Source organism: Capra hircus, chromosome 3 (assembly GCF_001704415.2).
Source record: "Capra hircus breed San Clemente chromosome 3, ASM170441v1, whole genome shotgun sequence".
NCBI classification, from domain to species: domain Eukaryota; kingdom Metazoa; phylum Chordata; class Mammalia; order Artiodactyla; family Bovidae; genus Capra; species Capra hircus.
Genome location: NC_030810.1, coordinates 107,263,537 through 107,289,959, shown reverse-complemented (window position 1 = coordinate 107,289,959; position 26,423 = coordinate 107,263,537). Strand labels below are relative to the sequence as shown.

Sequence of the window (26,423 nt, the reverse complement as noted above, 5' to 3'; positions counted from 1 at the left end):
GGAGAAGACTCTTCAGAGTCCCCTGGACTGCAAAGAGATCCAATCAGTCCATCCTAAGGGAAATCAGTCCTGAATATTCACTGGAAGGACTAACGTTGAAGCTGAATCTCCAATACTTTGGCCACCTGATGTAAAGAGCTGACTCATTGGAAAAGACCCTGGTGCTGGGAAAGATTGAAGGCAGAAGGAGAAGGTGATGACAGAGGATGAGACGGTTGGATGTCATCACCGACTCAATGGACATGAGTTTGAATAAACTCTGGGAGTTGGTGATGGACAGGAAGGCCTGGCGTGCTGCAGTCCATGGGGTTGCAAAGAGTCAGACACGACTGAGCGACTGAACTGAATTGAACTGAAGCATTAAAACAGAATACAATGCCCATCACAGGCAATCCACCAAGAGATTGCAAAGATAGAAAGGGATCTCTCATTCTTATATGGCCAAGGGGATTCAGCCCATTACATCCATGTTTTCAAGATTAAACAATAATTAGTTCTCAAGCAGGAGGACTTGACAGCACCTTTTGCCACATATTTAGTGTCAGTCGCTCTGTTGTCTCTGACTCTTTGAGACCCCATAGACTGCAGCCCAAGCTCCTCTGACCGTGGAATGTTCCAGGTAAAAATACTGGAGTGGGTATCCATTCCCTTCTCCAGAGGATCTTCCCTACCCAGGGATCAAACCTGAGTCTCCTGTATTTTGGAGGATTCTTTACCTTCTGAGCCACCAGGGAAATCCAATTTATCACTCTAGGTCTCTTTTATCCAGAGGAGAAACAACTTTTTCATATATTTATGTAGGGGACTTTCCAAGTGGCTCAGTGGGTAAAGTATCTGCCTTTGATGCAGGAGATGTGGGTTCGATCCCTAGATCAGGAGGAAGCTCCCCTGGAGGAGTGCATGGCAACCCATTCCAGTATTTTTGCCTGGAGAATCCCATAGACAGAGGAGCCTGCCAGGCTGCAGTCCAGAGGGTCACACAGAGTCAGATACAACTGAAGCAACTTAGCTCGCACATATCTTTAGGTAAGACTGGAGGTACTATTTCATATTGGAGCAAGGTACACACCAAAGGTAAACTCTTACCCTTCCATGGTAATGGGGAGTCAGGAGCCAGAGGAGCTGTCCCCCTACATGGCTGCATTTCAAAAAGATGGCTCCTTCTTGAGAAAGATGGTTCTGAGTTATGAGACAGGCAAGAGACTTTTTAGCAATTATAAAGAGTCACATATATTTGAAAGAAATTCTGAAGGAGAAAACAGAGAGAGAGAGTTGTTTCTCTTACTCTTACTCCGAGAATGAAACCTCTTCTTTTTAATTTGTATTTATGCTTACATTCTCCAGCTTCTGTCCATCAATAATTCAAAGATCTTGAGGCTTGATTTTATTCAGGGCCCACATTTTATTTTCATGAATGAGTATCTTTGGGGTGTGGGGATTTAGAAGCACCTGGTTCCCAGCACTCATACCCTTTGTAGTTATTTCAGGGTAATTCCCACTTCAGACAACAGCCTGCTCATAACAGCCCTACAGACTTCTTGTTGGTAAAAATACTATATAGACCCTTTTCCATAACTGTGGAATTGACCCAAAATTCCTACACTCCCTCCCTCTATAATCCCTCACCCCACTTTGTGGCCTTGCCAGACAAATACTCTTCTTAGAGAAATGCGAGTAACACGAAGAGTCTGGGTGGGAAGCAGCCCAGGAGGAATCTACTTGAGGATGTGGCCTGTTTGAAAAGGTAAGGGTGTTGGCAAGTCTCTCCTCACTGATCTCCCATGCTGAGTAGGTCCTGCTGGGGTTGCCCTCTGAAAGGCCGGTATTCTCCTCTAGACCATAGAGCTGCTGCTGACACTCCTGAGTAAGACAAACAGTCAGCAAATTTGAAACCTGGGAAAACAGCAGCCTGGCCACAGGTTCTTTCAGAGATTCTCCAAAGCCAGGTCTTCTGGTCCATTCCACACAAACTGCCTGGTTGGGGATGCAGGCACCTTCACCTCAGACTTATTTCTCTTCTCTCTAGCTGCTATACACAAATCCGTGATTTCCGTCCAGCCTCCGTGGACTACTGTCTTCCGTGGAGAGAGAGTGAATCTGACTTGTAGTGGATTTCACTTCTTTGCACAAGAGAAATTACAAGGCTACCGTTGGTTCTCTGGGAAAGCACGTCCACGTGAAACTCCAGGAAATACCCTTGAGGTTCGTGATTCTGGACAGTACAGGTGCCAGGCCCCAGGGTCACTCCCAAGTAACACCGTGCACTTGATCTTTTCTTCAGGTGAGAAAGTAGGTGAATCAGTGAAAACTTGGGAAGCGGTTTCAGTACATCTTAGCTCCCTAGATTTCCCAAGAAAAGTCTTCATTCTACTCTAAGCCTTGATCTTTCAGTTTCATGTCCGACCTCCAGCATTGTCTATAGGTGTTTTTCAAACTACTATTGACATCAGAGTTTAAATGTCTAACATTAATCAGCAGACATCTTGCACACATATAATTAAAGGAAGGAGTTAGTTTTAGGGGATTCAGAAGTAAAGCTGTCTTAGGTCCTGTCTTTAACAACATTATAGCCTCCTGTGGGAGAAATTGCGTCTACATGAATGTGCTGAGCACAAAATAGAAAGGAAAAAGTGCCCTAAAACAGGAATTCAGAGGTGAGAAATCTCCATCCTCAAGCCTCGTGTCCTCACCTGTCTTAGGATTTGTCCCTTCTCCACTACTTTCCTGTCTAACTGGCACACATATCTCTTCGCCCAGTTTTTCCTGCTCCAAAGATCTTCATTTAGAGCAGTGGTCCCCAACCTGTTTGGCACCAGGGACCATTTCAGTGGAAGATAACTCTTTCATGGAGTAGGGTGGAAGATAACTCTTTCATGGAGTAGGGAGTAAGGGGATGGTTTGCGGATGATTCAAGTGCGGCAGGGCTCATGCTCCTATGAGAATCTAACGCTGCTGCTGCTCTGACAGGAAGCGGATCTCAGGTGGTGATGTGGGTGATGGGGAGCAGCTGTAAATACAGGTGACGCTTCGCTTGCTTGCCTGCTGTTCACCTCCTGCTGCGCAGCCTGGTTCTTAACGGGCCACTGTCCGTGGTCTGGGTGTTGGGGACCCCTGGTCTGATCACTCCGCAGGCATTGGTCAGAAGGAGCAGGCATTCACTGCCATCATCTCAGAGAGAAAGGGTAGAACTTGTCTCTAATCAGGATCTGCAGGGCATGAGAGGTGCACGAGTGGGCCACATTCACTGTCTCTCGACCCCGGCTTTGTGTCTATGACCACAAACCCTCTGCCTGGTGCACTTCAATGCACTGTAGCACCTCCTAGTGCATTTCTCCAAAAGCGTCTTTGACAACTCCTGTTATCTAGTCAGCAGGTTGGTGCTGATCTTTGCTGTATCCAGCAATGTCAGAGATTTTGGTCACATCTCTCAGCTTTTCCTCTCCATGTTAGAATCCTTTTATTTTTGAATCTGTCCTTGAATGATTAAATAGATGTGTCTGGGATTTATTTAGGAATTGTATCTGAAGCAAGTCACACTGATTTGGAAGGAGATGAATGAGCTTGATCAGGAGACTAAATCCTGGGGAAGGAAAAGGAAGAAAAAGAAAAACTCTGCAATTCAAGAGACTCGAAGGAAAGAGTGCCTGAATGACAGTGTCTTATCTCTGTGTGATTTCCAGCCTCCCTCATCCTCCAGGCGCCATATTCTGTGTTTGAAGGTGATGAGCTGGTTCTGAGATGCCAGAAAAGGGGGAGAGAGAAACTGGCTGTTGTGAAGTATACTTGGAATCGAAAAATTATTTCTGGTACTGATGAAAGCTTTGATCTTTTGATACCAAAAGCAAGTTTAAATAACAGTGGCTGTTACCAGTGCATTGGATTCTTGGAAAATGCTCATGTATTGAGAACAAGTCAGACAAATATTCAAATTCAAGGTAAACCCTTCATTTCATACATATTTCCTTAGCAGTGTCAGGGTGGGGTAAACTGGGCACCTGAGTGGGGATCTATATAAGTAGTTTTTCTGTCTGTTTGTTTGCTGATTTGTTTTGGTGTGCCTCACGGTTTGTGGGATTTTCTTAGTTCCTGGATCAGGACTGAAACAGGGCTCTCGGCAGTGAAAGCACACTGTCCTTACCACTAGACCTCCAGGAAATTCCCTATATAAGCTGGTACCATAGCGAATGTGGGATAAATTCATGACCTAAGTCCTCTAAGAGGTAGAGAAGGTGGAGTAATTTAACTTAAACAGTCCTGGGAAAGAAAAATGTTAATAGAGAGGCCAATAAGTTTGTCTTGTTGGATGTCTGAAGTTTTCTGGAACCAAGAATTCAAGCTGGCCTCATACTGAGAGCTTGGTTTCCCTCTTCTCTCTAGAATTATTTTCACGTCCGAAGCTGGAAGTCACAGATTCCCAGCCTATAGAGGGGAAGCCTGTAAACCTGAGCTGCCGGACACAGCTCCCGCTGGAGCGGCCAGACACTCGGCTTCACTTTGCCTTCTTCAGAGACAACGGGGTCATGATCTCAAACCAGAGTGGGTCCCGGGACCTCCAGATCACAGCCATTTGGAGAGAAGACTCAGGATCATACTGGTGTGGTGCTGAAACAGTGACTGGTGGCATCCACAAACGCAGCCTCCCACTTCAGATTGACGTGCAGAGTGAGTGTTGGAGGGCCAGGCTGTGATGTCACCCCTGGCTGCTCCATCTGGCCCCGTGGGGGTAGGGACTGCCAAGCACAGATGGATATTGTCAGCCTGACAGAAGCTCCAGGCTTAGATCTCATGTGAAGTGAGGTACTATAATAAAAGAAACACAGGATTTTGCTTCCATCTATATTTCTCTAAAAACTTAGCATTTCTTTAAAATTCCAGCACCTTGAAATGACAGAGATGATTCATGGAGGTAGATACAGAGTTGGGGAAAACAAAATGAAAACAAGAAGCTAAATGTTTTGCTACTGAATCGACAGATTCTAGGATGTCAGGTCTTTGGGGAAACTGTTTAGAAAACACATAACCGCAGAGGTGGATCTCAACTGGTAACAACAACCAGTGTGATGTGTAAAGTGGAAGAGGAGGACATACACACATAGAAAGATAAATACAGTAAATATTGGCTTGTCTTAAGTACCAAAAGCCGGACTGGTGGAAAAGGATGTAGTCTAAGCCAATGTAATGATAGCAACTATTGCTATTATCTCTCTGGGATCAAAATAATTCAGACTAATAACTAGGACCTGACATAAAACCCAAACACTTTTCCAAGGAGAGTCAATTTTTCTCTCCTGGAGCCTATGTATCAGGATGAAAAGGTTATTACATTTAGTGATGCTCTAGGTCTGAAATCTGCAATCTCTGGGCTACAGTGCTAGCACCTGCAGAAGAGTGTACCTTCAAGTCCCATAAAAAGTGCCCCTGTCCAACATCCCAGCCCCAGCCTCCTCTCATCATGCCCTCACCTGTCGTCCTGTGTTCACACAGGAATCCCTGTGTCTGGAGTGCTCCTGGAGACCCAGCCCCAAGAAGACCAGGTGGTTGAAGGGGAGACACTGGTCCTTGTCTGCTCTGTGGCCAAAGGCACTGGGAACACCACATTCTCTTGGCACAGAGAGGACACGAGGGAGAGTCTGGGGCAGAAAAGCCAGCGCTCCCAGAAAGCAGAGCTGGAGATCCCTGTTATCGGGGAGAGCCATGCCGGGCGCTACTACTGCACAGCTGACAACGGCTATGTTCTCATCCAGAGCCAGGCAGTGAACGTCACTGTGAGAAGTAAGGTTTAATCCCCATTGATCTTATTTATTCTCATATTTCTCAAATCAGGGGTGGACATAGCCAACACTATCTTTATGATTCTCCTTTTTAAATTTTGTTTCCACTTTGCCATCTTCCAAGGTGATAGACACTTTCTTCCATTAAATATCAATAATTCAGGTTGTAAGGAGGTACTCCAGTGAGCTAATGCTGTCCGGGAACCATTTCACCCCTTGGGGATGATTTTGTGTATTTTAATGCTGACCCATTGTTTTGTTGCTCTCTAAGAACAGCGTCATGTCATTAGTAGTGTTTTGGTAGGGCATAGCTCCACCATCCTAAGCGTCAACTATACTCTCCTTTCAGTAAATCATTGAACAGGACCAAAGGTCTAAAGCATCATTTTACTCTGTTACTGAGGGTCTAAGAGCATCTTAGTACCAAACGGCATGCAAGTTATGAAACTTACAAGTACCAAGAGTGAAGATAGAGCCCCTAAATGTCCATAGAGGACATAAGCCTTCCTTTGGGATTGCACAGTCCTAGCATATATCTCTCTATCCATTCATCTATCTCCAAGGAGTCGTATAAAGTTAAGCCAGATTCCCACTCAGCCACTATGGCACTGAAGAAATGATTCCTATGGGGCTTCAATGCAGCCTCTATTTCAGGTTCACTTGCATCCTGGGCTAACTACGGGAAAGCAAAGATTTTCCTGCCTTCCTTTATATTTAAACCCCTTAAAAGAGTTATCTCTACTCACTGTCTTCACTTCTATTTTCTTTCAGACCCGTCACTATCAGGCTTTCCTCACTCCAATAGATACTATTATACCTATTCATCAGATGCTCCTTTTAAGTTTTCATTACTGGACCTTCATCACATTTTTCCCTGGAGTAGGAAATGGCACTGCACTCTGGTATTCTTGCCTGGAAAATCCCATGGGCAGAGGATCTTGATGGGCTACAGCCCATGAGCCAGGCATCATTCTAGACCCTCCACCTCGAATCTACCTGCAAGTCTGATAGCTCTGCCTGCAAAATATCGCCAGAATATGACTAATTCCCACCACGTCCACTCCTACCACCTGATCCAAGCCACCTGGCTGATTGCAATAATACTGTTCTTCTGCTTCATCTGTGGTTCTGCACAGCCTGTTCTCAACACAGCATCAGAAGGAACTCTAAGCCGTAAATCAGATCATGTTTCTCTTCTGCCCATGGCTCCCTATCTCCTTCAGAGAGAGAACCAGTGTCCTCTCAACATTCCACCAGGTCCTGGCGATCTGTTGGTCCTACTACTGTGACCTAATGGTTCACCACCCCCCTTCTCCACCTGAGCCACCAGGGCCCCCTGTCTCTTCTTCAAACCTTTCAGTCACATTCCACCACAGGGCCTTTGCAATGCTCTTCCCTGATATCCTCATGCTCATTCCCCTGCTTCCTTCAGAACTCTACTCACCTTCTCAATGAGACCTTCCCAGCCATACTATACAATGTGGCAGCTCTTCACCAAGGCCCTCCCTCTCCTGGTCCTTCTTGATTCTTCCTTGCAGCATGTGTCACCAACTCCCATACCATGTAGCCTTTGCTGTCTCCTTCCACACCCCTTATGAGGGCTTCCCTGGTAGCTCAGATGGTAAAGAACCCACGTGCAATGCAGGAGATTTGGGTTCAGTCCCTGAATTGGGAAGATCCCCTGAAGATGGGAATGGCAACCCATACCAGTATTCTTGTATGGAGAATCCCCAAGGACAGAGAGCCTGGTGGGCTATAGTTCATGGGGTCACAAAGAGTCAGACATGACTGACTGACACTTTCAACACTTCCATACCTCCCATAGTAGCTTCATGAAGGTAAACCTCTATTTTGACTATTTTTTATCACAAGTGCTCATTCTACTGATCAGCTCATAATGAGCATTCAGTAAATATTTGCTGAGTGAATATATTTTGCATATATCACTTTTGCTTATCATAATAATAATCCTAGAAAAGAAAGATATTGTTATCTCCATTCTACAGAAAAGGAAAATGAAACTCAAAAAAGTTTGCTGATTTGCATTAGGTCATAAAGCTTCTACCTAGCAGCCTGGATTTGAACCTCAATACAATCTTTTAGCTCACAGACAGAAACCGTTGTCAAAGTTTTTTGAAGAAATACCACTGTCCACCATGCTAAATAAGCAGAGAACTGTGCTGTTTATATAAAACCAGTCAGCCCTGACTGAGCTATAACCCTAAGCAGTTCGGTTAGTGGCTCTGGCAAGGGGTGGCTATGTTAATGGCACAGCTGCTCTACAAGTTTCCCTTCAACTCCCTCGAGGCATGTCCCGTGATCAAGCAGGGCCTTCCCAGGTCAGGGGAACTGACATGTCTTCCCCCAGATAGATGCCACAGAAGGGTCTGCATCTCACCCTCAAAATTTCTTGAACAGTAATATTGGATGTGATTCCCAGCAGAGAAGGGCAGAGACTAAGCCTGAAATACCGTGAAAACGACATTTCAAGAATCAGGTGGGCGAAGGGAAAAAGAGATTAGCAAAGCTGAAAGCTGCCCATAAGACACCCTCTGAAGAGTCTTGAACGCCCTAGAATCCAGAGTGACACTGAGGGTAGGAACATTGCTTCTCTAGGAAGGCTTTTTTTTTTTTTTTTTTTTTTTTTGCTAATTGATTTTCTTTTAAATTTTATTGTAGTATAGTTGATTTACAATGTTGTGTTAGTTTCAGGTGTATGGCAAAATGAGTCTGCTATACATATACATATATCCATTCTTTTTAAGATTCTTTCCCCATATAGGTCCTTATGGAGTATTGAGCTATATCCTGTGCTATATAGGACTTCCTGGTGGCCCAAATGGTAAAGAATCCACCTGCAATACAGAAGACCCAGGTTTGATCTCTGTGCTGGGAAGATCCCCTGGAGAAGGGAATGGCAACCCACTCCAGTATTCTTGCCTGGAAAATTCCATGGACACATGAGCCTGAGGGCTACAGTCCATGGGGTTTTGACAGTCAGACACAATTGAGCAACTAACAGTTACCCTGTGCTACACAGTAGGTCCTTATTAGTGATCTGTTTTGTATGTAGTAGTGTATATATATGGGCTTCCCTTGTAGCTCAGTCGGTAAAGAATCTGCCTGCAGTGCAGGAGACCCGGGTTTGATCCCTGGGTTGGGAAGATCCCCTGGAGAAGGAAATGGCAACCCACTCCAGTATCCCTGCTTGGAAAATCTCATGGACAGAGAAACCTGGTAGATTGCAGTCCATGGGGTCGCAAAGAGTCGGGCACGACTGAGCGACTAACACACAGTGTATATATGGGAGGGCATGGCAACCCACTCCAGTATTCTTGCCTGGAGAATCTCCATGGACAGAGGAACCTGGTGGGCTCCAGTCCACAGGGTCACGAGGAGTCAGACATGACTGAAGCAGCTCAGCATGCATGCACACTGTGCATGTATCAATCCCAATCTTCTAATTTATCCCCCAGCCTGGAGAATCCCAAGGACGGGGGAGCCTGGTGGGCTGCTGTCTATGGGGTCACACAGAGTTGGACACGACTGAAGTGACTTAGCAGCAGCAGCAACTATAAGTTTGTTTTGTATGCTTATGCTTAGCTGCTCAGTCATGTTCGACTCTGCAATTCCATGGACAATAGTCCCCCAGGCTCCTCTGTCCATGCGATTCTCCAGGCAAGAATACTGGAGTGGGTAGCCATTTTCTTCTTAAGGGGATCTCCCAGACCCAGGGATCAAACCCGGATCTCCTGCACCGAATGCAGATACGTTATCATCTGAGCCACCAGGGAAGCCCAAGTTTGTTTTACGCCTCTGTAACTATTTCTGTTTTGCAGATAAGTTCATTTGTACCCCCCCTTTTTTTTTTCAGACTCCACAGATAAATGGTATCATGTGATATTTGTCTTTCTCTGTCTGATTTACTGCACTCAACATGAGTCCAGGAAGACTCTTACACTGAAAAGTTTACTTACAATCCCTGAAAGAGAATAATTGTGAATCTGTTGGTAATTCACACCTACATGTAAAATTTCTCATCTTTCCTTTTGAATTTTAAGGTCAGTAGAATGAATCAGCATCCTCTGATACAGGCAGTGAACTGGTTCCTTCACACATGTAATTTCATTTTATTCTCACAACTGGTCTGCAAGGAAACAGATGATCTCAGAGTTTAAGCAGATTTTGAGGATTCAGTTGATATGCAACAGAACCAGAATGTCTTCTTTTTAATTTGTGGACCTCCTGCAAAATCTCTGTGCTTAGAAATGTCATATAGCATAGCAGGATAGAAACTCTGAGGTAGCCTGGAGCACTAGTGCCAAGATAGGCTGTCTTAGCTTGCATTGCTGTAACAAGATACAATAGACAGGGTGACTTTAAGAGCAGGCATTTGTTTCTTACCATTTCAGAGGCTGGAAGTCTGAGATCAGGACTGAAATCAGGATGCCGGCATGGTTAGTTTCTGGAGAGATTCCTCTTCCTTGCTTGCAGATTGCTGCCCTCTGGCTGTGTCCTCATGCGACAGAGTTGGGGAGAGAGTGAGAGCGATCTCTGGGATCTCTTCTTTTAAGGGTCCTAATCTCATCATGAAGGACCATTCTCACGGCCTCATCTAAACCTAACTACCTCTCAAAGGCACCATCTCCAAAGCCATCTCACCAGGGTTAGAACCACTTCAATTTATGAATTTTGGTGGAACACAGTTCAGTCCATAGAATGGGCTGAATTTGGCTACGGTAGTGCTGTGTGCATGCATGCATGTGTTCACACTCGGTTGTGTCCGACTCTTTGTGACCCCAAGGACCGTGGCCCACTAGGCTCTGCTGTCCAGGGAATAGTCCAGGCAAGAATACCGGAGTGGGTTGCCATTTCCTACTCCAGGGGATCTTCCCGACCCAGGGATTGAACCCGAGTCTCTTGAATCTCCTGCACTGGCAGGCCAATTCTGTGCCGTTGCGCCGCCTGGTGCTGCGTGAAAGTGAGCCTAATGCGTGAGGGTGTCCCTGAAACTGGTCAAAGGGCCATGAAGTTTCTGAGGGTGAGGGCATTAGAAAAGGCCCTGATGCTGGGAAAGATTGAAGGCAGAAGGAGAAGGGGATGACAGAGGATGAGATGATGGGATGGCATCACCGACTCAATGGACATGATTTTGAGCAAGCTCTGGGAGTTGGTGATGGACAGGGAAGCCTGGAGTGCTGCAGTCCATGGGGTCGCAAAGAGTCAGACATGACTGAACAACTGTACCGAACTGAGGGCATAACGTAAGGGCAATGAATAAGAGGTAATACTTACATAGACATAGCACTTATCATATGTTAAGAACCGTTCAAAGCTCTTTACTAACTCATTTTTATCCACCAACAATAGTACTGCTATAGTTACTATTATCTCCATTTTACAGATGAGAAAACTGACAAACAGGGAAGATTAAATAAAGGTTGCTGGCCACACAGGTAGTAAAAAGAGGAATGACTCTAACCCAACAGCCTAATTTTAGAATTTATGCCTTCCTTTTTGTTGCTATTCCACTCATAGTGAGATATAATTGACGTACAACACCATGTAAGTTTACAGTATACAATATAGTGACTTGCTGCATGTATATATTTCAAATTTATTATCACAAAAAGTTAGTTAACACATCCATCACCTTACGCAGTTGCAATTTTGTGAGTGTATGTGTGATAAGAACTTTTATAATCTACTATCTTCAGTTCAGTTCAGTTCAGTCACTCAGTCGTGTCTGACTCTTTGTGACCCCATGGACTGCATACCAGGCCTCCCTGTTAATCACCAACTCCCAGAGTTTACTCAAACTCATGTCCATTGAGTCAGTGATGCCATCCAACTATCTCATCCTCTGTCATCCCCTTCTCCTCCAGCCTTCAATCTTTCCCAGCATCAGGGTCTTTTCAAATGAGTCAGCTCTTTGCATCAGGTGGCCAAAGTATTGGAGTTTCAGCTTCAACATCAGTCCTTCCAATGAATATTCAGGACTGATTTCCTTTAGTATGGACTGGTTGGATCTCCTTGCAGTCCAAGGGACTCTCAAGACTCTTCTCCAACACCACAGTTCAAAAGCATCAATTCTTCGGCTCTCAGCTTTCTTTATAGTCCAACTCTTGCATCCATACGTGACTACTGGAAAAATCATAGCCTTGACTAGACGGACCTTTGTTGGCAACATAATGTCTCTGCTTTTTAATATGCTGTCTAGCTTGGTCTATCTTAGCAACTTTCAACTATATTTACAATATGTTCTTAGCTATAATCACAATTATATACATCACATCCTCCAAACTTACTCATTTTATAACTGGAAGTTTGTATCCTTTGACCACCTTCACCCATTTCTCCTATCCTCCACCCCCTACCCCTGGCAACCACCAATTCATTCTGTTTTTGGTTTTTGTTTTTGAAAGATTCTATATACAAGTGAGATCATAAAATATTTGTCTTTCCCTCTGTCTGACTTGTTACACTTAGCATAATGCCCTCAGGCTTCATACAAGTTGTTGCAAATGGCGGAATTTTCTTTTTTATAGCTGTGTAATAGTCTATCATATTCACATTCCATCATGATTGACTAGTGTGGGTTTGTTGTCGTTTAGTTGCTAAGTCATGTCTGACTCTTTTGTGACCCCCATGGACTGTAGCATACCATGCTCCTCTGTCCATGGGATTTCCCAGGCAAGAATACTGGACTGAGTTGCCATTTCCTTCCGTAGGGGATCTTCCCGACCTAGAATTGAACGTGTGTCTCCAGCATTGGCTTGTGCTTTTTCACTCAGTCGTGTCTGACTCTTTGTGACCAGTTGGACTGTAGCCCTGCATTGGCAGGGGGATTCTTTACCACTGAGCCACCAGGGAAACCCTATATATACCACACTTTCTTTATCTATTCACACATCAATGACATTTAGGTTGCACATATCTTGGTTATTGTAAATAATATTGTAGTAAACATGGGGATGCAGATATCTCTTCAAGATAGTAATTCTCTTTCCTTGGGATATATACCCAGAAGTGGGATTGCTAGATCATATAATAGTTCTTCTTTTATTTTATTTTTTAATTTTCTAGGAGTCTACATACTGTTTTTCACTGTGAGTGCACCAATTTACATTCTCACCAACACTGTACAAGGGTTTTCTTCTCTCCTTGTCCTTACCAACACATTATTTCCTGTCTCCATTTTTTTTTAAGTTATAGGGAATAAAGTTTATTTTGATGAAAAGTGTAAAGCAAAATTAAAATTGTGTTCATTAGTAACATAACTCAGCATGCTTAATTTGGTATAAGTGTGACACATTTTCTTGCTTTCCTATGTTTTGCTAAATCATCATAACCTTGTTGTTGTTCAATTAAGTCATGTCTGACTTTGTGACCCCATGGACTTTAGCAAGCCAGGCTTCAATGTCTCCCAGAGTTTGCTCAAAATCAAGTCCATTGGGTCAATGATGCTGTCTAATCATCTCATCCTCTGCTGACCCCTTCTCCTTTTGCCTTCCATCTTTCCCAGCATCAGGGTCTTTTCCAATGAGTCAGCTGTTTGCATCAAGTGCCCATAAAGTGCTCCATAAAGTATTGGAGCTTCAGCTTCAGCATCAGTCCTTCCAGCGAATATTCAGGGCTGATTTCCTTTAGGATTGGCTCTGGTTTGGTCTCCTGCAGTCCGAAGACACCATAACATAGACTGCTTTATTAAACTAAGGCATGGAAACTTATTTTTACTCTTTTGCTTACGCTCTGATTTCAAACAATTTTATTTAAAAAAAGCCATTGTAACAGGTGTGAGGTGCTACCTCTCTGTGGTTTTGATTTGCATTTCCCTGATGATTAGTGATGTTGAACACGTTTTCCTGTGCCTGTTGGCTTTTGCATGTCTTCTTTGTAAAAATGACTATTCAGATCCTTTGTCCATTTTTAAAGTATTATTTGAAGGGTTTTTTTTTTTTTTTGGCTATAGAGTTGTATGACTTCCTCATATTATTACCAAGGACTTTCCCCCTATAATTTCTCCTAGGGGTTTTATGGTTTCTGTTCTTAAAGTCTTTAATACATTTCTAGTTAATTTCTGTGAGTGGTTTAAGATGGAGGTCCAGTTTCATTCTTTTGCATGTGAATTAGCAAGTTTCCCCAGCACCGTCTATTAAGAGATTATCTTTTCCACTGAGTATTTTTGACTCCTTTGACAAATATTAGTTGATGATATATTCACAGGTTTATGTCTGGGCTCTTGATTCTATTCCGCTGGCTCATGTTTCTGTTTCTATGCCAATGCCAATTTGTGTTGGTTGTTCAAGCCTTGTTATATTGTTTGAAATCAGGAAGTGTAGAGCCTCCGGCTTTGTTCTTTTGTTGCAGGATTGCTTTAGCTATTTGGTGTCTTTTGTGGTTCCACACAATTTTTTTTTTAATTTCTATAAAAAATGATGTTGGAATTTTGATAGGGACTGCATTGAATCTGTTTGGCTTCAATAGCTTTGAACAATATGGACATTTTAGCAATATTAATTCTTTCAATTCACCAACATGGGATTTCTTTCTATATATTTGTGTCTTCATTTTTTTTAACCATATCTTATAGTTTTCAATATACAGATCTTTCATCTCCTTGATTAAATTTGTAATCAATAATAACTTTTATTGTTTTTGATGCTATTGAAAATAAGATTGTTTTCTTTATTTCTTCTTCAGATAATCCCTTGTTGTTGTATAGAAGCACAATTGATTTTTGTATTGATATTGTATTCTGCAACTCTATGAATTAGTTCATTAGTTCTAACAGATTTTCGGGGGAGTCCTTAAGATTTTCTTTATATAAGGTCACATCTTCAAACAGAGACAATTTTTCCTCTTCCTTTCCAATTTTGAGGCCTTTTATTATTATTATTTTCTTGCCTGATTGCTCTGGCTAGGAATTCTAGATCTATGTTGAATAGGAGTAGAGAGAGGGCACCCTGGCCTTGGAGAATGTATCTGATGAAAATAATAAAAATTCTCCAACAATTTAGTCTATTCCTTCTATCAGTTTTTTCCCCCCACCTCTTCAAAGCACATAAGACTCCGGCTTCTAGGAGGAAGGAAACGGATGTCATTTGATTGTAGTGTCCCAGTACATTATTTTAATGGCGAGCAATATCAGAGTTACTGTTGGTTCAACTAGTGCCCTAATCAGCGGAGACATTTGCTCTCTTTCTCAGGCATGTTGCTGTTCCCAGTTAGATTCTGCCAAGTCATCCTTATAACATCTTTCCGGATGTCTAGGGGAAATTTCCAAATGGCCACTTTACAAGAGCACAGAATAGGCAGACAACTGGTTAGACAGACAGACAGATGCAGCGTGTGTGTGCTCACTCAGTCATGTCCAGCTCTTTTCAACCCCATGGACTATATAGCCGGCCAGGCTCCTCTGTCCAGGGAATTTTCCAGGCAAGAATACTAGAGTGGGTTGCCTTCTACTGAAGAGACCTTCCTGGCCCAGGGATCGAATCCACGTCTCTTGTGTCTCCTGCTTTAGCAGGCAGATTCTTGGCCAGTGAGCCACCTGGGAAACCACAGATGTCCCTGTGAATATTAATGTCCAAAGTGAAGTCAGTGGGTCAGTGGAGGGAGCTGGCTTCCTTTTCTCCTCTTTGCCACAATCCCCTCAGATTCCTGCCTTCTGCCCCTGCGCGGTGTCACTTCCTGTCATATGCAGGCTCAGGACTGTGCTGCCCACAAGTGGAATCCTGCTTCCTATGCCACACAGTCCTAGTCCAATCCTCAACTGGCCCCACTGGTCCTTGTCTTTTAGAGCCCTCCCTTTCCCAGGGCGCAGGACCCCAGCCAGGTTGAGGAAAGTTTCCAGGGCTTCAGGGCACCTCCAGGCTCTAGAACCCTCCCCCTGAGGCTCACACACACACTGTTTCTGTGCAGGCATCCCAGGGATTAAAAGAAGCCTTGTTGCGGGAGGAACCACTGGGGGATCACTCAGCATTCTCCTGGCTGTGGCCCTGCTGTTTTACTGCTGGCACCAGAGGAAACCGGGTTTGTGTTCTCTCTTACCCTTTGCTAACCTCCACAACCTGTCCCTGCCTCAGATACCCCATTCATTGCAGCCTTGGAAACTGCCCCATTACCAATCTCCACCTCACCATCCCAGTGCTAATAGACGGGCTCACATGCTTTCTTCAAAAGGCTGTTTTCTTAACAGATGTCTAGTCTAATTTATGAAGCCTCAGGTGAAAGATGGGGAAGAAATACACATTTTAATGTAAAGTTTCAAGAACTTCAAACGGTTTCCTTGGATAGTTTCTTTGGTCCAAACAGACTGGTCCACTAGATATTTCAGCCCATCCTATATCCCCTGTAAGTGGACAATCAAATAAAACTTCATAGGAAAGGCCCTATGAAGAAATGACTGAGAATGGGAGCTGACTAATCTCAATCCTCCTTCCTCAGAGATGTCCTTGAGTCAAAGCCTGGGACCAGCATCTCGTATTCCAATGGCTCCGCTCTCTACAGGTCAGGCTATGGGCTCCCCCTCCACCCAGAGGAGAGAGTTTCTCCCACGTACTATCTGTTGTGCTTCCAAAGCCTTCTTGCTTTAGCCCAGGTCAGGCTAGTTTCAGATGTCAGAAAATCTGGTGTAGGAGACATACATAAAAGCTTTTTCAGCTCTAGTACAGTTACCCACATGCTTTAACTTTGTGTTTTGAGTGCATGCTCAGTCACGTCCCACTCTTTGTGACCCCATGGACTGTAGCCCCCCCAGGCTCCTCTGTCCATGGAATTCTCCAGGCAAGAATACTGGAGTGGATAGCCCTTCCCTCCTCCAGGGGATCTTCCCTACCCAGGGATCAAATCCAGGTCTCCTGCATTGCAGGCAGATGCTCTACTGTCTGAGCCACCAGGGAAGCACAACTCTGTGTTTTTAACTTAATTCAACCCAACTCACCAGATCCTTCTGAGCACCTCCTGTGTATCCTGCACTGGGCTGGATGTACAGAGCTTTGGACTTCTGACCAAAGTGTCCTTAACAAGCCTGAGGTGAAGTCTAAGGTTCTGGGCATAACCACAAATTCTTCTGGAAATCTACCTATAGCCCCACACTACTCTGAGAAAAAAAAAAAAAATTGGTTGTATTTAGTATTTCCTAAGGTATATCAACACAGTCTTGAACCCTAATCAAGTCTCAGATGTTTGCATATTCAACAGAGCAATGTGTAGCCCTGACCCCAGCAAGTTATGTGCTTGGTTCAATTCTTTTTCACGAGAATCCGAGACTGCACCCACATTTCAATTGACTCTGCTAGGCAGCACATAGGCTTCCCTGGTAGCTCAGCTGGTAAAGAGTCCACCTGCAATGCAGGTGACCCCAGTTTGATTCCTGGGTCGGCAAGTTCCCCTGGAGACCTAGGCTGCCCACTCCAGTATTCTTGTGCTTCCCTGGTGGTTCAGATGGGAAAAAATTTGCCTGCAATGCAGGAGACTTGGGTTTGATCCCTGGGTTGGGAAGAACCCCTGGAGCAGGGCATGGCAACCCACCCCAGTATTCTTGCCTGGGGAATCCCCCTGGACAGAGGACCCTGGCGGGCTACAGTCCATGGGGTCGAAAGAGTCGGACACAGCTGAGCACTGCACAGCACAGCACACAGCGCTGGTGGTACATGCATGTGAAATATTTGAGAACGGGCTCCCTCTGCTGACGCAAATCTGCCTTTGTTTTATTTGCAGGAGACGGCTTTCAGGGAGACATAATCAGGTGAGGTCTCAGCCTTCTGGTTTCCCAAGAATAAAATATGCAGAACTGTGGGGCTACAAGATCAGGCCAAGTGATTTCTCTATGTCCCTGTGACCTGCTGCTTCCACTTTCACATTCTTTAAAATGGCCATAATCACAGCTTCTTAGAATCCTTCTAATAGTGTATATAATGGATTTTCCCACATAAATAGATCAGTTTCTTATTTCAAATTTACCCATTCCATTAAATGGATGATACTAAAGGTTATAGATTTTCTAGGTTGGCACAAAATATTTCTGGTGCAAATAGTCCTATAGTTAGACCACATGTTACTATAACTGTATAAAATGATTGCTAGTCCTAGATTTTACAGTGGAGTCTCAGCTTCTAGTAATCCTCTTTTTGTCCCAAATGTGCTTATTTACTCATCAAGTTTTGTGTTTTTAAGTTCGGTTTGATAAATGTGGTCTTGTTCTTCTATCTGTGTCGGTATCTCGGTCTTAGGATATAGTCAGGGTCTTGGATCATGGATTACGTTTAATTGCTTCTTGAATTATCCAGGTAGAATGCTGTGAAGACACTTCCTCCTGATGATGAGGCTGTTTTTTTTTTTTTTTTTTTTTTTTTTTAACCAGTTGAGAGTGACCGTTCTATTTACGAGATGGTCATTTCTAAGAAGTCAAAGACTCTTCTGGCCTTGTTCTGCTGACTTCTCCCCACTTTTTTTTCCCTTTATTCCACTTTCATGTATAGTATAATGTTCCAAGGATGATCAGTGTTTCTATGCCTTACAGGAGACCCCTGACAGTAGGCCCACCAGGACCCTTCAACCCCATGTGCCCTGCCCCTGTGGAGCTGCAGCAGTTGTACATCAATGGTGAGGACTCCCTGGTAGGAAGCTGCTCTGGGCCTGAGCCAGAGAAAGATACTTGTTTTGAGGCCTGGCAAAAGGCCCTGGTCTCCGTAAGCATCCCAGACATTCACAGTAAACAATTGTTTATGAAGAAGCATCTGTATTGTACCCCACTGACTGGGACTGATTACAAAGTGTTTTTGTTTGTTTGTTTGTTTGTTTCTTCTCAGTGCATCCCAGAGAAAGAGACTTGGTATATTCTGAGATCCAGATTTCTCAGCCTGGGGCAGAAGGGGAAGGTACGTTACTGGAGAGAGATTGTGGCTTCAAATTGCGTTCATTCATTTGACACATTTGCTGAGTCTCCTTTGAGTAAAGGGAGTGAATCAGTGATCAAGACAGATTAAAAATCCCTACAGCAGTGCTTAGATTCCAAAGAAAGAGGACAGATATATAAAGCTATGTAGCATCTTTCCTGATATCAGAACAAAAATAAAACATTCTTCTAATCGACATTGTAATCATGAGGTATATGTTCAAAGGTTACCTGAAAGTAACGAATGAATTATTGCAAAGCACCTACCATGTGATAAGAATATTATCATTATAATATATAAATATTAATATGTGTAATATTTACATGTTTAGCTAATTTATATAGCAACCCCGTGTAACCCACATACTGAGCAAGCAAGACTCATGACTTACTTACAAAAATTTTCTGTCCCTCACTGTGTCTTTAAACGTTCTTCTGTGAGAGATTTTCCTGGACACTCGGGTTGAAAATTCTGGCAACCAAAGGCTTTTCAACACATTCTCCATTCTCTTAGGTGATAGACAGTAGGTGGGCACTTTATGTCATAGTCCTGTAGTCTCTTATTTAGAAAGTGAATAGAAAGCCAAGTTTGAAGATGGTGAATCAGAACTTTCTCCTCTTCTAGAGCAGGCCGGTTTCAGAATGAAGCTGGCAATGGTGTGGGTGAGGGGGAGGACCAGGCAGAGTTGGCTTCTTCCCTATCTCTTGGGTTGACTTGCCCTAACTAGCCTGGTGAAAGGAGTGGGAAAGAAGTTAATTTAACTGCTACTGTGGAAGCTGGCTTCTGCCTTCCTGGATGACAGATACTTAAGCGGGCACTCCCTCCTACAATGTATATATATGGTCTCTTGAGGTTTCCTGATGGAGCCCTCCTTCCTAAAGTTCGTTATGCACAGCTGAGGCATTTCTAATTCCATGAGTTGTTTCTTGCCCCTTCACTGGCCTCACCTCCAATCAGTCACATCCAGCTTCCTGCTGCTGGAGTCCCTTGGTGCCTGGAGGCCTTATTGAACAGGACTGAAGGTGATCACACTTCTGCTTGTTCTGTCTCCCATGTGGACCACATCTGTACTTGGGGACACCTGAGAATTTCAGGTCCTAGCTGGCCCAGCAGATTTCTTTTGATCCCACCAGTTGTGAGTTAGAACTCTCAATGCTACTGATAAGGGATGTCGAAATATTTTTTTATTGTAATCTGCAGTAAGAAATACAAGCTGTGTAAAAAAAAAAAAAAGAAATACAAGTTGTACTGTTAAGAAATGTGAATGTGCACATATATATGCACACACATACACATACCTAAACCAAAAGTTTTAGGAGATAATACTTAGTGTGATGCACTCAATTTTCTATTCTACTCAAATTGATTGTTTTAATCAACTTTATGGAGGTATCAACAATATAAAATATTATTCCCCACTTTTAAATGCACATTCAGATTATTTTGACAAATGTATCCATTCACAGAACCACCACCACAATCACAGTGTGATGTGTGAACATTTCCAGAAGCCCAGAAAATCCTTTCATACTCCTTTGCAGTTAATCTCCCTCCAGCTTCACCCTTGACAATTACTGATCTGCCTTCTGTCCTATATAGTTTGCTATTCTATAATTTCACATAAACAGATTCTTATATAATGCAATCCTTTTGTTTGGCTTCTTTCGCTTAACACAATGTTTTGAAATTCATCCACATTCAGCATAAGTAGTTCACTATTTTTTTGACATGTAAAAGCTATGCCTTTTTAATATATACAGTTCATGAGTTTAGGGATGAATCAACACCAGAGAAACTGTTACCACCATTAAGGCCATTGATATATGCACCATTTTCCAAAGTTTTATTTCACACCCTTTATGATGATGATAATGATGATGTGTGGTAAGGACACTTAACATAAGATTTACCTTATTAGCTAATTTTAAGTATATAATAAAATATAGTTAGTGATTGGAGAAGGCAATGGCAACCCACTCCAGTACTCTTGCCTGGAAAATCCCATGGACGGAGGAGCCTGGTAGGCTGCAGTCCGCGGGGTCGCGGAGTCGGACACGACCGAGCGACTTTACTTTCACTTTTCATTTTCATGCATTGGAGAAGGAAATGGCAACCCACTCCAGTGTTCTTGCCTGGAGAATCCCAGGGACAGGGGAGCCTGGTGGGCTGCCGTCTATGGGGTAGCACAGAGTCGGACATGACTGAAGCGACTTAGCAGCAGCAGCATAGTTAGGGATTGCAATATCTAGCCCAGTTGCTAAGTCGTGTCCAAATCTTTGCTACCCCATGAACTACAGCATGCCAGGCTTCCCTGTCCTTCTCTATCTCCTGGAGTTTCCTCAAACTCATGTGCATTGAGTCAATGATGTCATCCAACAATCTCATCCTCTGTTGCCCTCTTCTCCTCCTGCCTTCAATCTTCCCCAGCATCAGAGTCTTTTCTAATGAGTCACTTCTTCACATTAGATGGCCAAATGATCGGAGCTTCAGCATCAGTCCTTCCAATGAATATTCAGGATTGATTTCCTTTAGAATTGACTGGTTTTATCTCCTTTCAGTTCAAGGGACTTTCAAGAGTCTTCCTCAGCATCACAGCTTGAAAGCATCAATTCTTTGGCATTCAGCCTTCTTTATGGGCCAACTCTCACATACATGACTACTGGAAAAACTATAGCTTTGACTAGATGTACCTTTGTTGGGAAAGTTATATCTCTGCTTTTTAATATGATGTCTAGGTTTGTCATAGCTTTTCTTCCAAGGGGCAAGTATCTTTGAATTTCATGGCTGCAGTCATCATTGCAGTGATTTTAGAGCACAAGAAAATAAAGTCTCTCACTGTTTCCACTTTTCCCCCTTCTATTTGCCATGAAGTGATGGGACTGGATGCCATGATCTTAGTGTTTTGAATGTTGAGTTTTAGGCCAGCTTTCTCCACTCTTCTCTTTCATCTTCATCAAGAGGTTCTTTAGTTCCTCTTTGCTTTCTGCCATTAAAGTGATATCATCTGCCTATCTGAGGTCGATATTTCTCCCAGCAATCTTGATATTCCAGATTGTGCTTTATCCAGCTCGTCATTTCACATGATGTACTGTGCATTTAAGTTAATTAAGCAGAGTGACAATATACAATCTAGATGTACTCCTTTCCCAATTTTGAACCAGTCTGTTGTTCCATGTCTGGATCTAACTGTTGCTTCTTGTCCTATATACAGACTTCTCAGGATACAGGTAAGGTGGTCTGATAATCCCATTTCTTTAAGAATTTTCCAGTTTCTTGTGATCCACACAGTCAAAGCCTTTAGCATAGTCAATGAAGCAGAAAAATACTTTTTTTTTTTTTTTTTTGCAATTCCTTTGCTTTTTCTTGGAGAAGGAATTGGCAACCCCTCTCCAGTACTCTTGCCTGGAAAATCCCATGGACGGAGGAACCATCAGTCCATGAGGTCATGAAGAGTCGGACACGACTGAGCAGATGTTGGAAATTTGATCTCTAGTTCCTCTGCCTTTTCTAAATCCAGCTTATACATCTGGAAGTTCTCGGTTCATGTACTGCTGAAGCCTAGCTTGAAGGATTTTGAGCATAATTTTGCTAGCATGTGAAATGAAGGCAATTGTACAAGAGTCTGAACATTCTTTGGCATTGTCCTTTTTGGGGATTGCAATGAAAGCTGACCTTTCCCAGTCCTGTGGCCACTGCTGAATTTTCCATATTTGCTGGCATATTGCAGAGAAGGCAATAGCAACCCATTCCAGTACTCTTGCCTGGAAAATCCCATGGACAGAGAAGCCTGGTAGGCTGCAGTCCATGGGGTTGGGAAGAGTCAGACACGACTGAGCGACTTCACTTTCACTTTTCACTTTCATGCATTGGAGAAGGAAATGGCAACCCATTCCAGTGTTCTTGCCTGGAGAATCCCAGGGATGGGGGAGCCTGGTGGGCTGCCGTCTATGGGGTCACACAGAGTCAGACACGACTGAAGCGACTTAGCAGCAGCAGCTGGCATATTGAGTGCAGCTCTTTAACAGCATCATCTTTTAGGATTTGAAATAGCGCAGCTGGAATTCTGTCACCTCCACTAGCTTTGTTCGTAGTAATGCTTCCTAAGGTCCACTTGACTTCACACTCCAGGATGTCTGGCTCTAGGTGAGTGACCACACCATCATGGTTATCTGGGTCATTAAGAGCTTTTTTTATACAGTTCTTCCGTATATTCTTGCCACTTTTTCTTAATCTCTTCTGTTTCTATTAGGTCTTTGCTGTTTCTGTCCTTTATTGTGCCCATCTTTGCATGAAATATTCCCTTGATAGCTCTAATTTTCTTGAAGAGATCTCTAGTCTTTCCCATTCTATTGTTTTCCTTTATTTCTTTGAATTGTTTCCTTAAGAAGACCTTCTTATCTCTCCTTATTATTCTCTGTAACTCTGCATTCAGTTGGGTATGTCTTTTCCTTTCTCCTTTGCCTTCTGCTTCTCTTCTTACTATACAGTATATCTCCAGAATGTATTCATCCTTGATAACTCAAACTTGATACCTTTTGAGCCTTACTTCTAGTTTCCTTTCCCCAAGCTACTTGTAACCACCATTCTACTCTGCTTCTATGAGTTTGAGAAAATACAGTATTCGCCCTTCTGTAACTGGCTTATTTTTCCTAGCATAATGTCTTCTAGATCCAGCTGTGTTGTCGCAAATGACAGGATTTCCTTCTCTCTTAAGGTGGAATAATATTCCATTGTATATGTGTGTGTATGTCTGTGTGTGTGTATCATATTTCCATTTTCATTCGTCCATCAATAAACTTTTAAGTTGTTTCTATATCTTGCTGTGATCTATTCAAGATCCTGATTTCAATTCCTTTGGGTTATGTACTTAGAAGTGGATTTGTTGGATCATACAATAGTTTTATTTTTAACTTTTTAAGAAACTTCCATACAGTTTTCCATATTAGCAGTACCAATTTATGCTCTCACCAACAGTGTTCCAGAATTCTTTTTTCTCCACATCCTTGCCAACTTCTATTATCTTTTGTCTTTTTAATGATAGCCATCCTAACAGGTGTGATGTGATATCCCACTCTGGTTTTGATTCCACTGATGATTACTGATGTTGAGCACCTTTTCAATAACTGCTATATGTCTTCTTTAGAGAAACATCTCTTCAGATCCTTTGCCCAAATTGGGTTATTACTATTGTTAGTTTAGCTGTTGAGTTGTATGAAATGCTTATATATTTTGCATATGAATCTCTTATCTGATAATATGGTTTGCAAGTGTTTTCTTCCATCTTGTAAGTTGCCTTTTCAGTATCCTTGTGTCTAGTAGAAATTTCAGTTGTAAGCTGATCCTGAATTTGGTTTACAAATGAGGTTAAGGACTTCTGCAAGGTCCCAAATCCAATGAAGACTAAGTCTTCTGTTTTACTATAATATTTGCTGAATATAGTGCCTATTGCTATATTTGACTAATGTATATCCTCTGAACACCTGCTTTGTCTGTCACTGATTTCTCAGCTATCCTCACTAATCAGTATCTTTTGAATGATAGAATTAGAATTGCCACCAATTTGATTGGGTTAATTGGGTGCTTCTTATCGAGTCACCTTGATCAGTTGCTGCTCTTCACACTCTGTCTTTGACATATTTGTCAAAACACCCTTGAAGCTGAGCACTCTATTGGTGGATGAGTTATATTTCAGGCACTTTCTGTGTTGATGATCTGTAGCAATATTTCTTCACCAGTGCCTGAATGTTTCCATGAAGCCCCTGAAATTGCATACAAAGTTCCTTGGATGTGTCTATTATTCCAGGGAGAGAGTACATAGCTTCTATTTGGTCATTTAAAAGATCTATAACCCCGAAAGAGGCATGGAAAAAATATGATGAAAAATAGAGTATCCCAGGATGTATCTTTTTCCCCAGGCTCTATCCCCCCATAAAATCACTATATAGTTCTCATGATTCTATCTGCTCTGAGATTCTTTATGTCTAATAAGGAGGATGTGAGAAATTATACCTGCTAAGTTTTCTCTTACTGTGGCTCCATCTCTAAGAAATGCTGGCAATCAAATCAAAACCAGAACATGCTAATGTGAGACAGTTTTCCCCTCAGGGCATACATTTAAAGGATTCTAGTGGGAACTTGCAGAACAAGCAGGGGTTGGACTTTGCGACTGGTGAGATGGAGGTGCTATAAATTAATAGAGGCAATAATTGAAAGTAAGAGAGAAATCATCTCTTAACATCTGGTAAAGAAAGGGAATGAGGTTTCTCTTTGTGGTATTGAGGGAGAACTTTATAGATCAATGGAGCTTGCAAAGAACATCTAGAGGGTTGGGTTAAGAAATGGTAAAACAAAATCACGTGTGTTGTAGGAGGTGTTAGGTAGCAGAGAAGAGAAAATGACAATCAATGCAGAAGGCCCAATGACCCCCAGATTCTGGGAAATAAGCTAGAAGACTAGGTTTCAAGTAGATCCAAACATTCATCACCCTGTGGTTTTCTTTTTCTCCACAGCCAACACCTTCAGAACATCTCTAGAGAACCAGGTGAGTTTCATTTCCTGACTGTTTTCTCTCCCACTACTACCTATCACCCCACATTCACTCTCCTTCCAGTTCTTATTCTATCTTCTTTCCACCCCAGCATGTCTCAGTTGTCTACTCTGAAGTGAAGACACAGCTCTGAGATGATTCGGCTGGAAAGGTCAGCTCTAAAAATGAAGATGCCACGCAAAGCTATGAGAATATCCTACTTATATGATTTATCTCTGATCCAAAGACCCAGCTCAGTGCAGTCCTTGAGGACTCTGGAGTGGCCAACTAGGTCCAGCTTTCCAGTTCTTCTTGCCCATGTGCAGTCACTCCAAGGACGTCTGATTCAGTCTGAGGCGGTGATGGGAAGACCCTTCAGAGACTACACTGAAATGACCAAGATCCATGGTCAAGAGAGAAACCTATATACCTTCTCTGAGCCTAACCTAATGTGCTCCTTACTGTCTGACTTCAGGAGAGGGAGACTGCTGTAGAAAAACAGAAGGACCAATTTTGGAGAATTGGGATTTGTACCTAGATAGAAAGGACTAAGTGAATCAGGTCTCTGTGTAACACATTTTCAGCAACTCTCCCCATGGGGACTAGGTTGCATCAATTGGTTTCACTATGACTGGCTGCATGCCTACTTCACAAGAAAAGCACAGGTCCATCCCTCCTGCTTACACTGCCTGTCAAGATTCAGTTGCAGACAAAAGAATCCATTTCAAGTGGTTTACAGATAAAGGAATTAAAAAATTTATATCGGCTACTTTGAAAAATCATTTGAAGAGCTGGAGAAGCAGGATCCAGACTGAGCTTCCAAAAGCAAAACCTAATTACATTAATGTTATTAGGGACAAAGATTTTTAACACTGGAGACAAGAAATACAACAAATATAAAAAGTTAAGTAACAATCTGGAAAACCTAAATTTGAATTGGAAATGTCAGTACAAACTGATGGCAAAACCTGCTCATTTAAAAAATGTTATCTATTTCTGAGGTCATCCACTGGAAAGGTCTAGAAATAATTAATAATTCGGTAACAATGAGCATCCATTGCACATGCTGTAGTCTCTAAATACTTTTTCCTACTCAAAGGATATAGAGCTACCTTTCTTGTAGGAGCTGTATCTTTGAGTTATCAACTAGGTGATGTTAGAATAATTCTTCCAATAAATGAAGAAGGACTGAAAAAAATAGAAAGCAACTATTTTATGTGAATG

The 26,423-nt window shown here is 42.8% G+C and overlaps 1 protein-coding gene across 1 annotated transcript; it reads left to right on the top strand.

The window, feature by feature from the left end:
- FCRL4 (Fc receptor like 4) lies at positions 1,099-25,446 on the top strand. Its single transcript, XM_013976239.2, is given in 11 exon segments — positions 1,099-1,195; positions 2,027-2,281; positions 3,681-3,935; positions 4,378-4,662; positions 5,485-5,772; positions 15,696-15,806; positions 17,496-17,523; positions 18,298-18,380; positions 18,587-18,655; positions 25,183-25,214; positions 25,312-25,446. Coding segments are annotated over 11 exon segments (1,620 nt in total). The 3' UTR covers positions 25,429-25,446.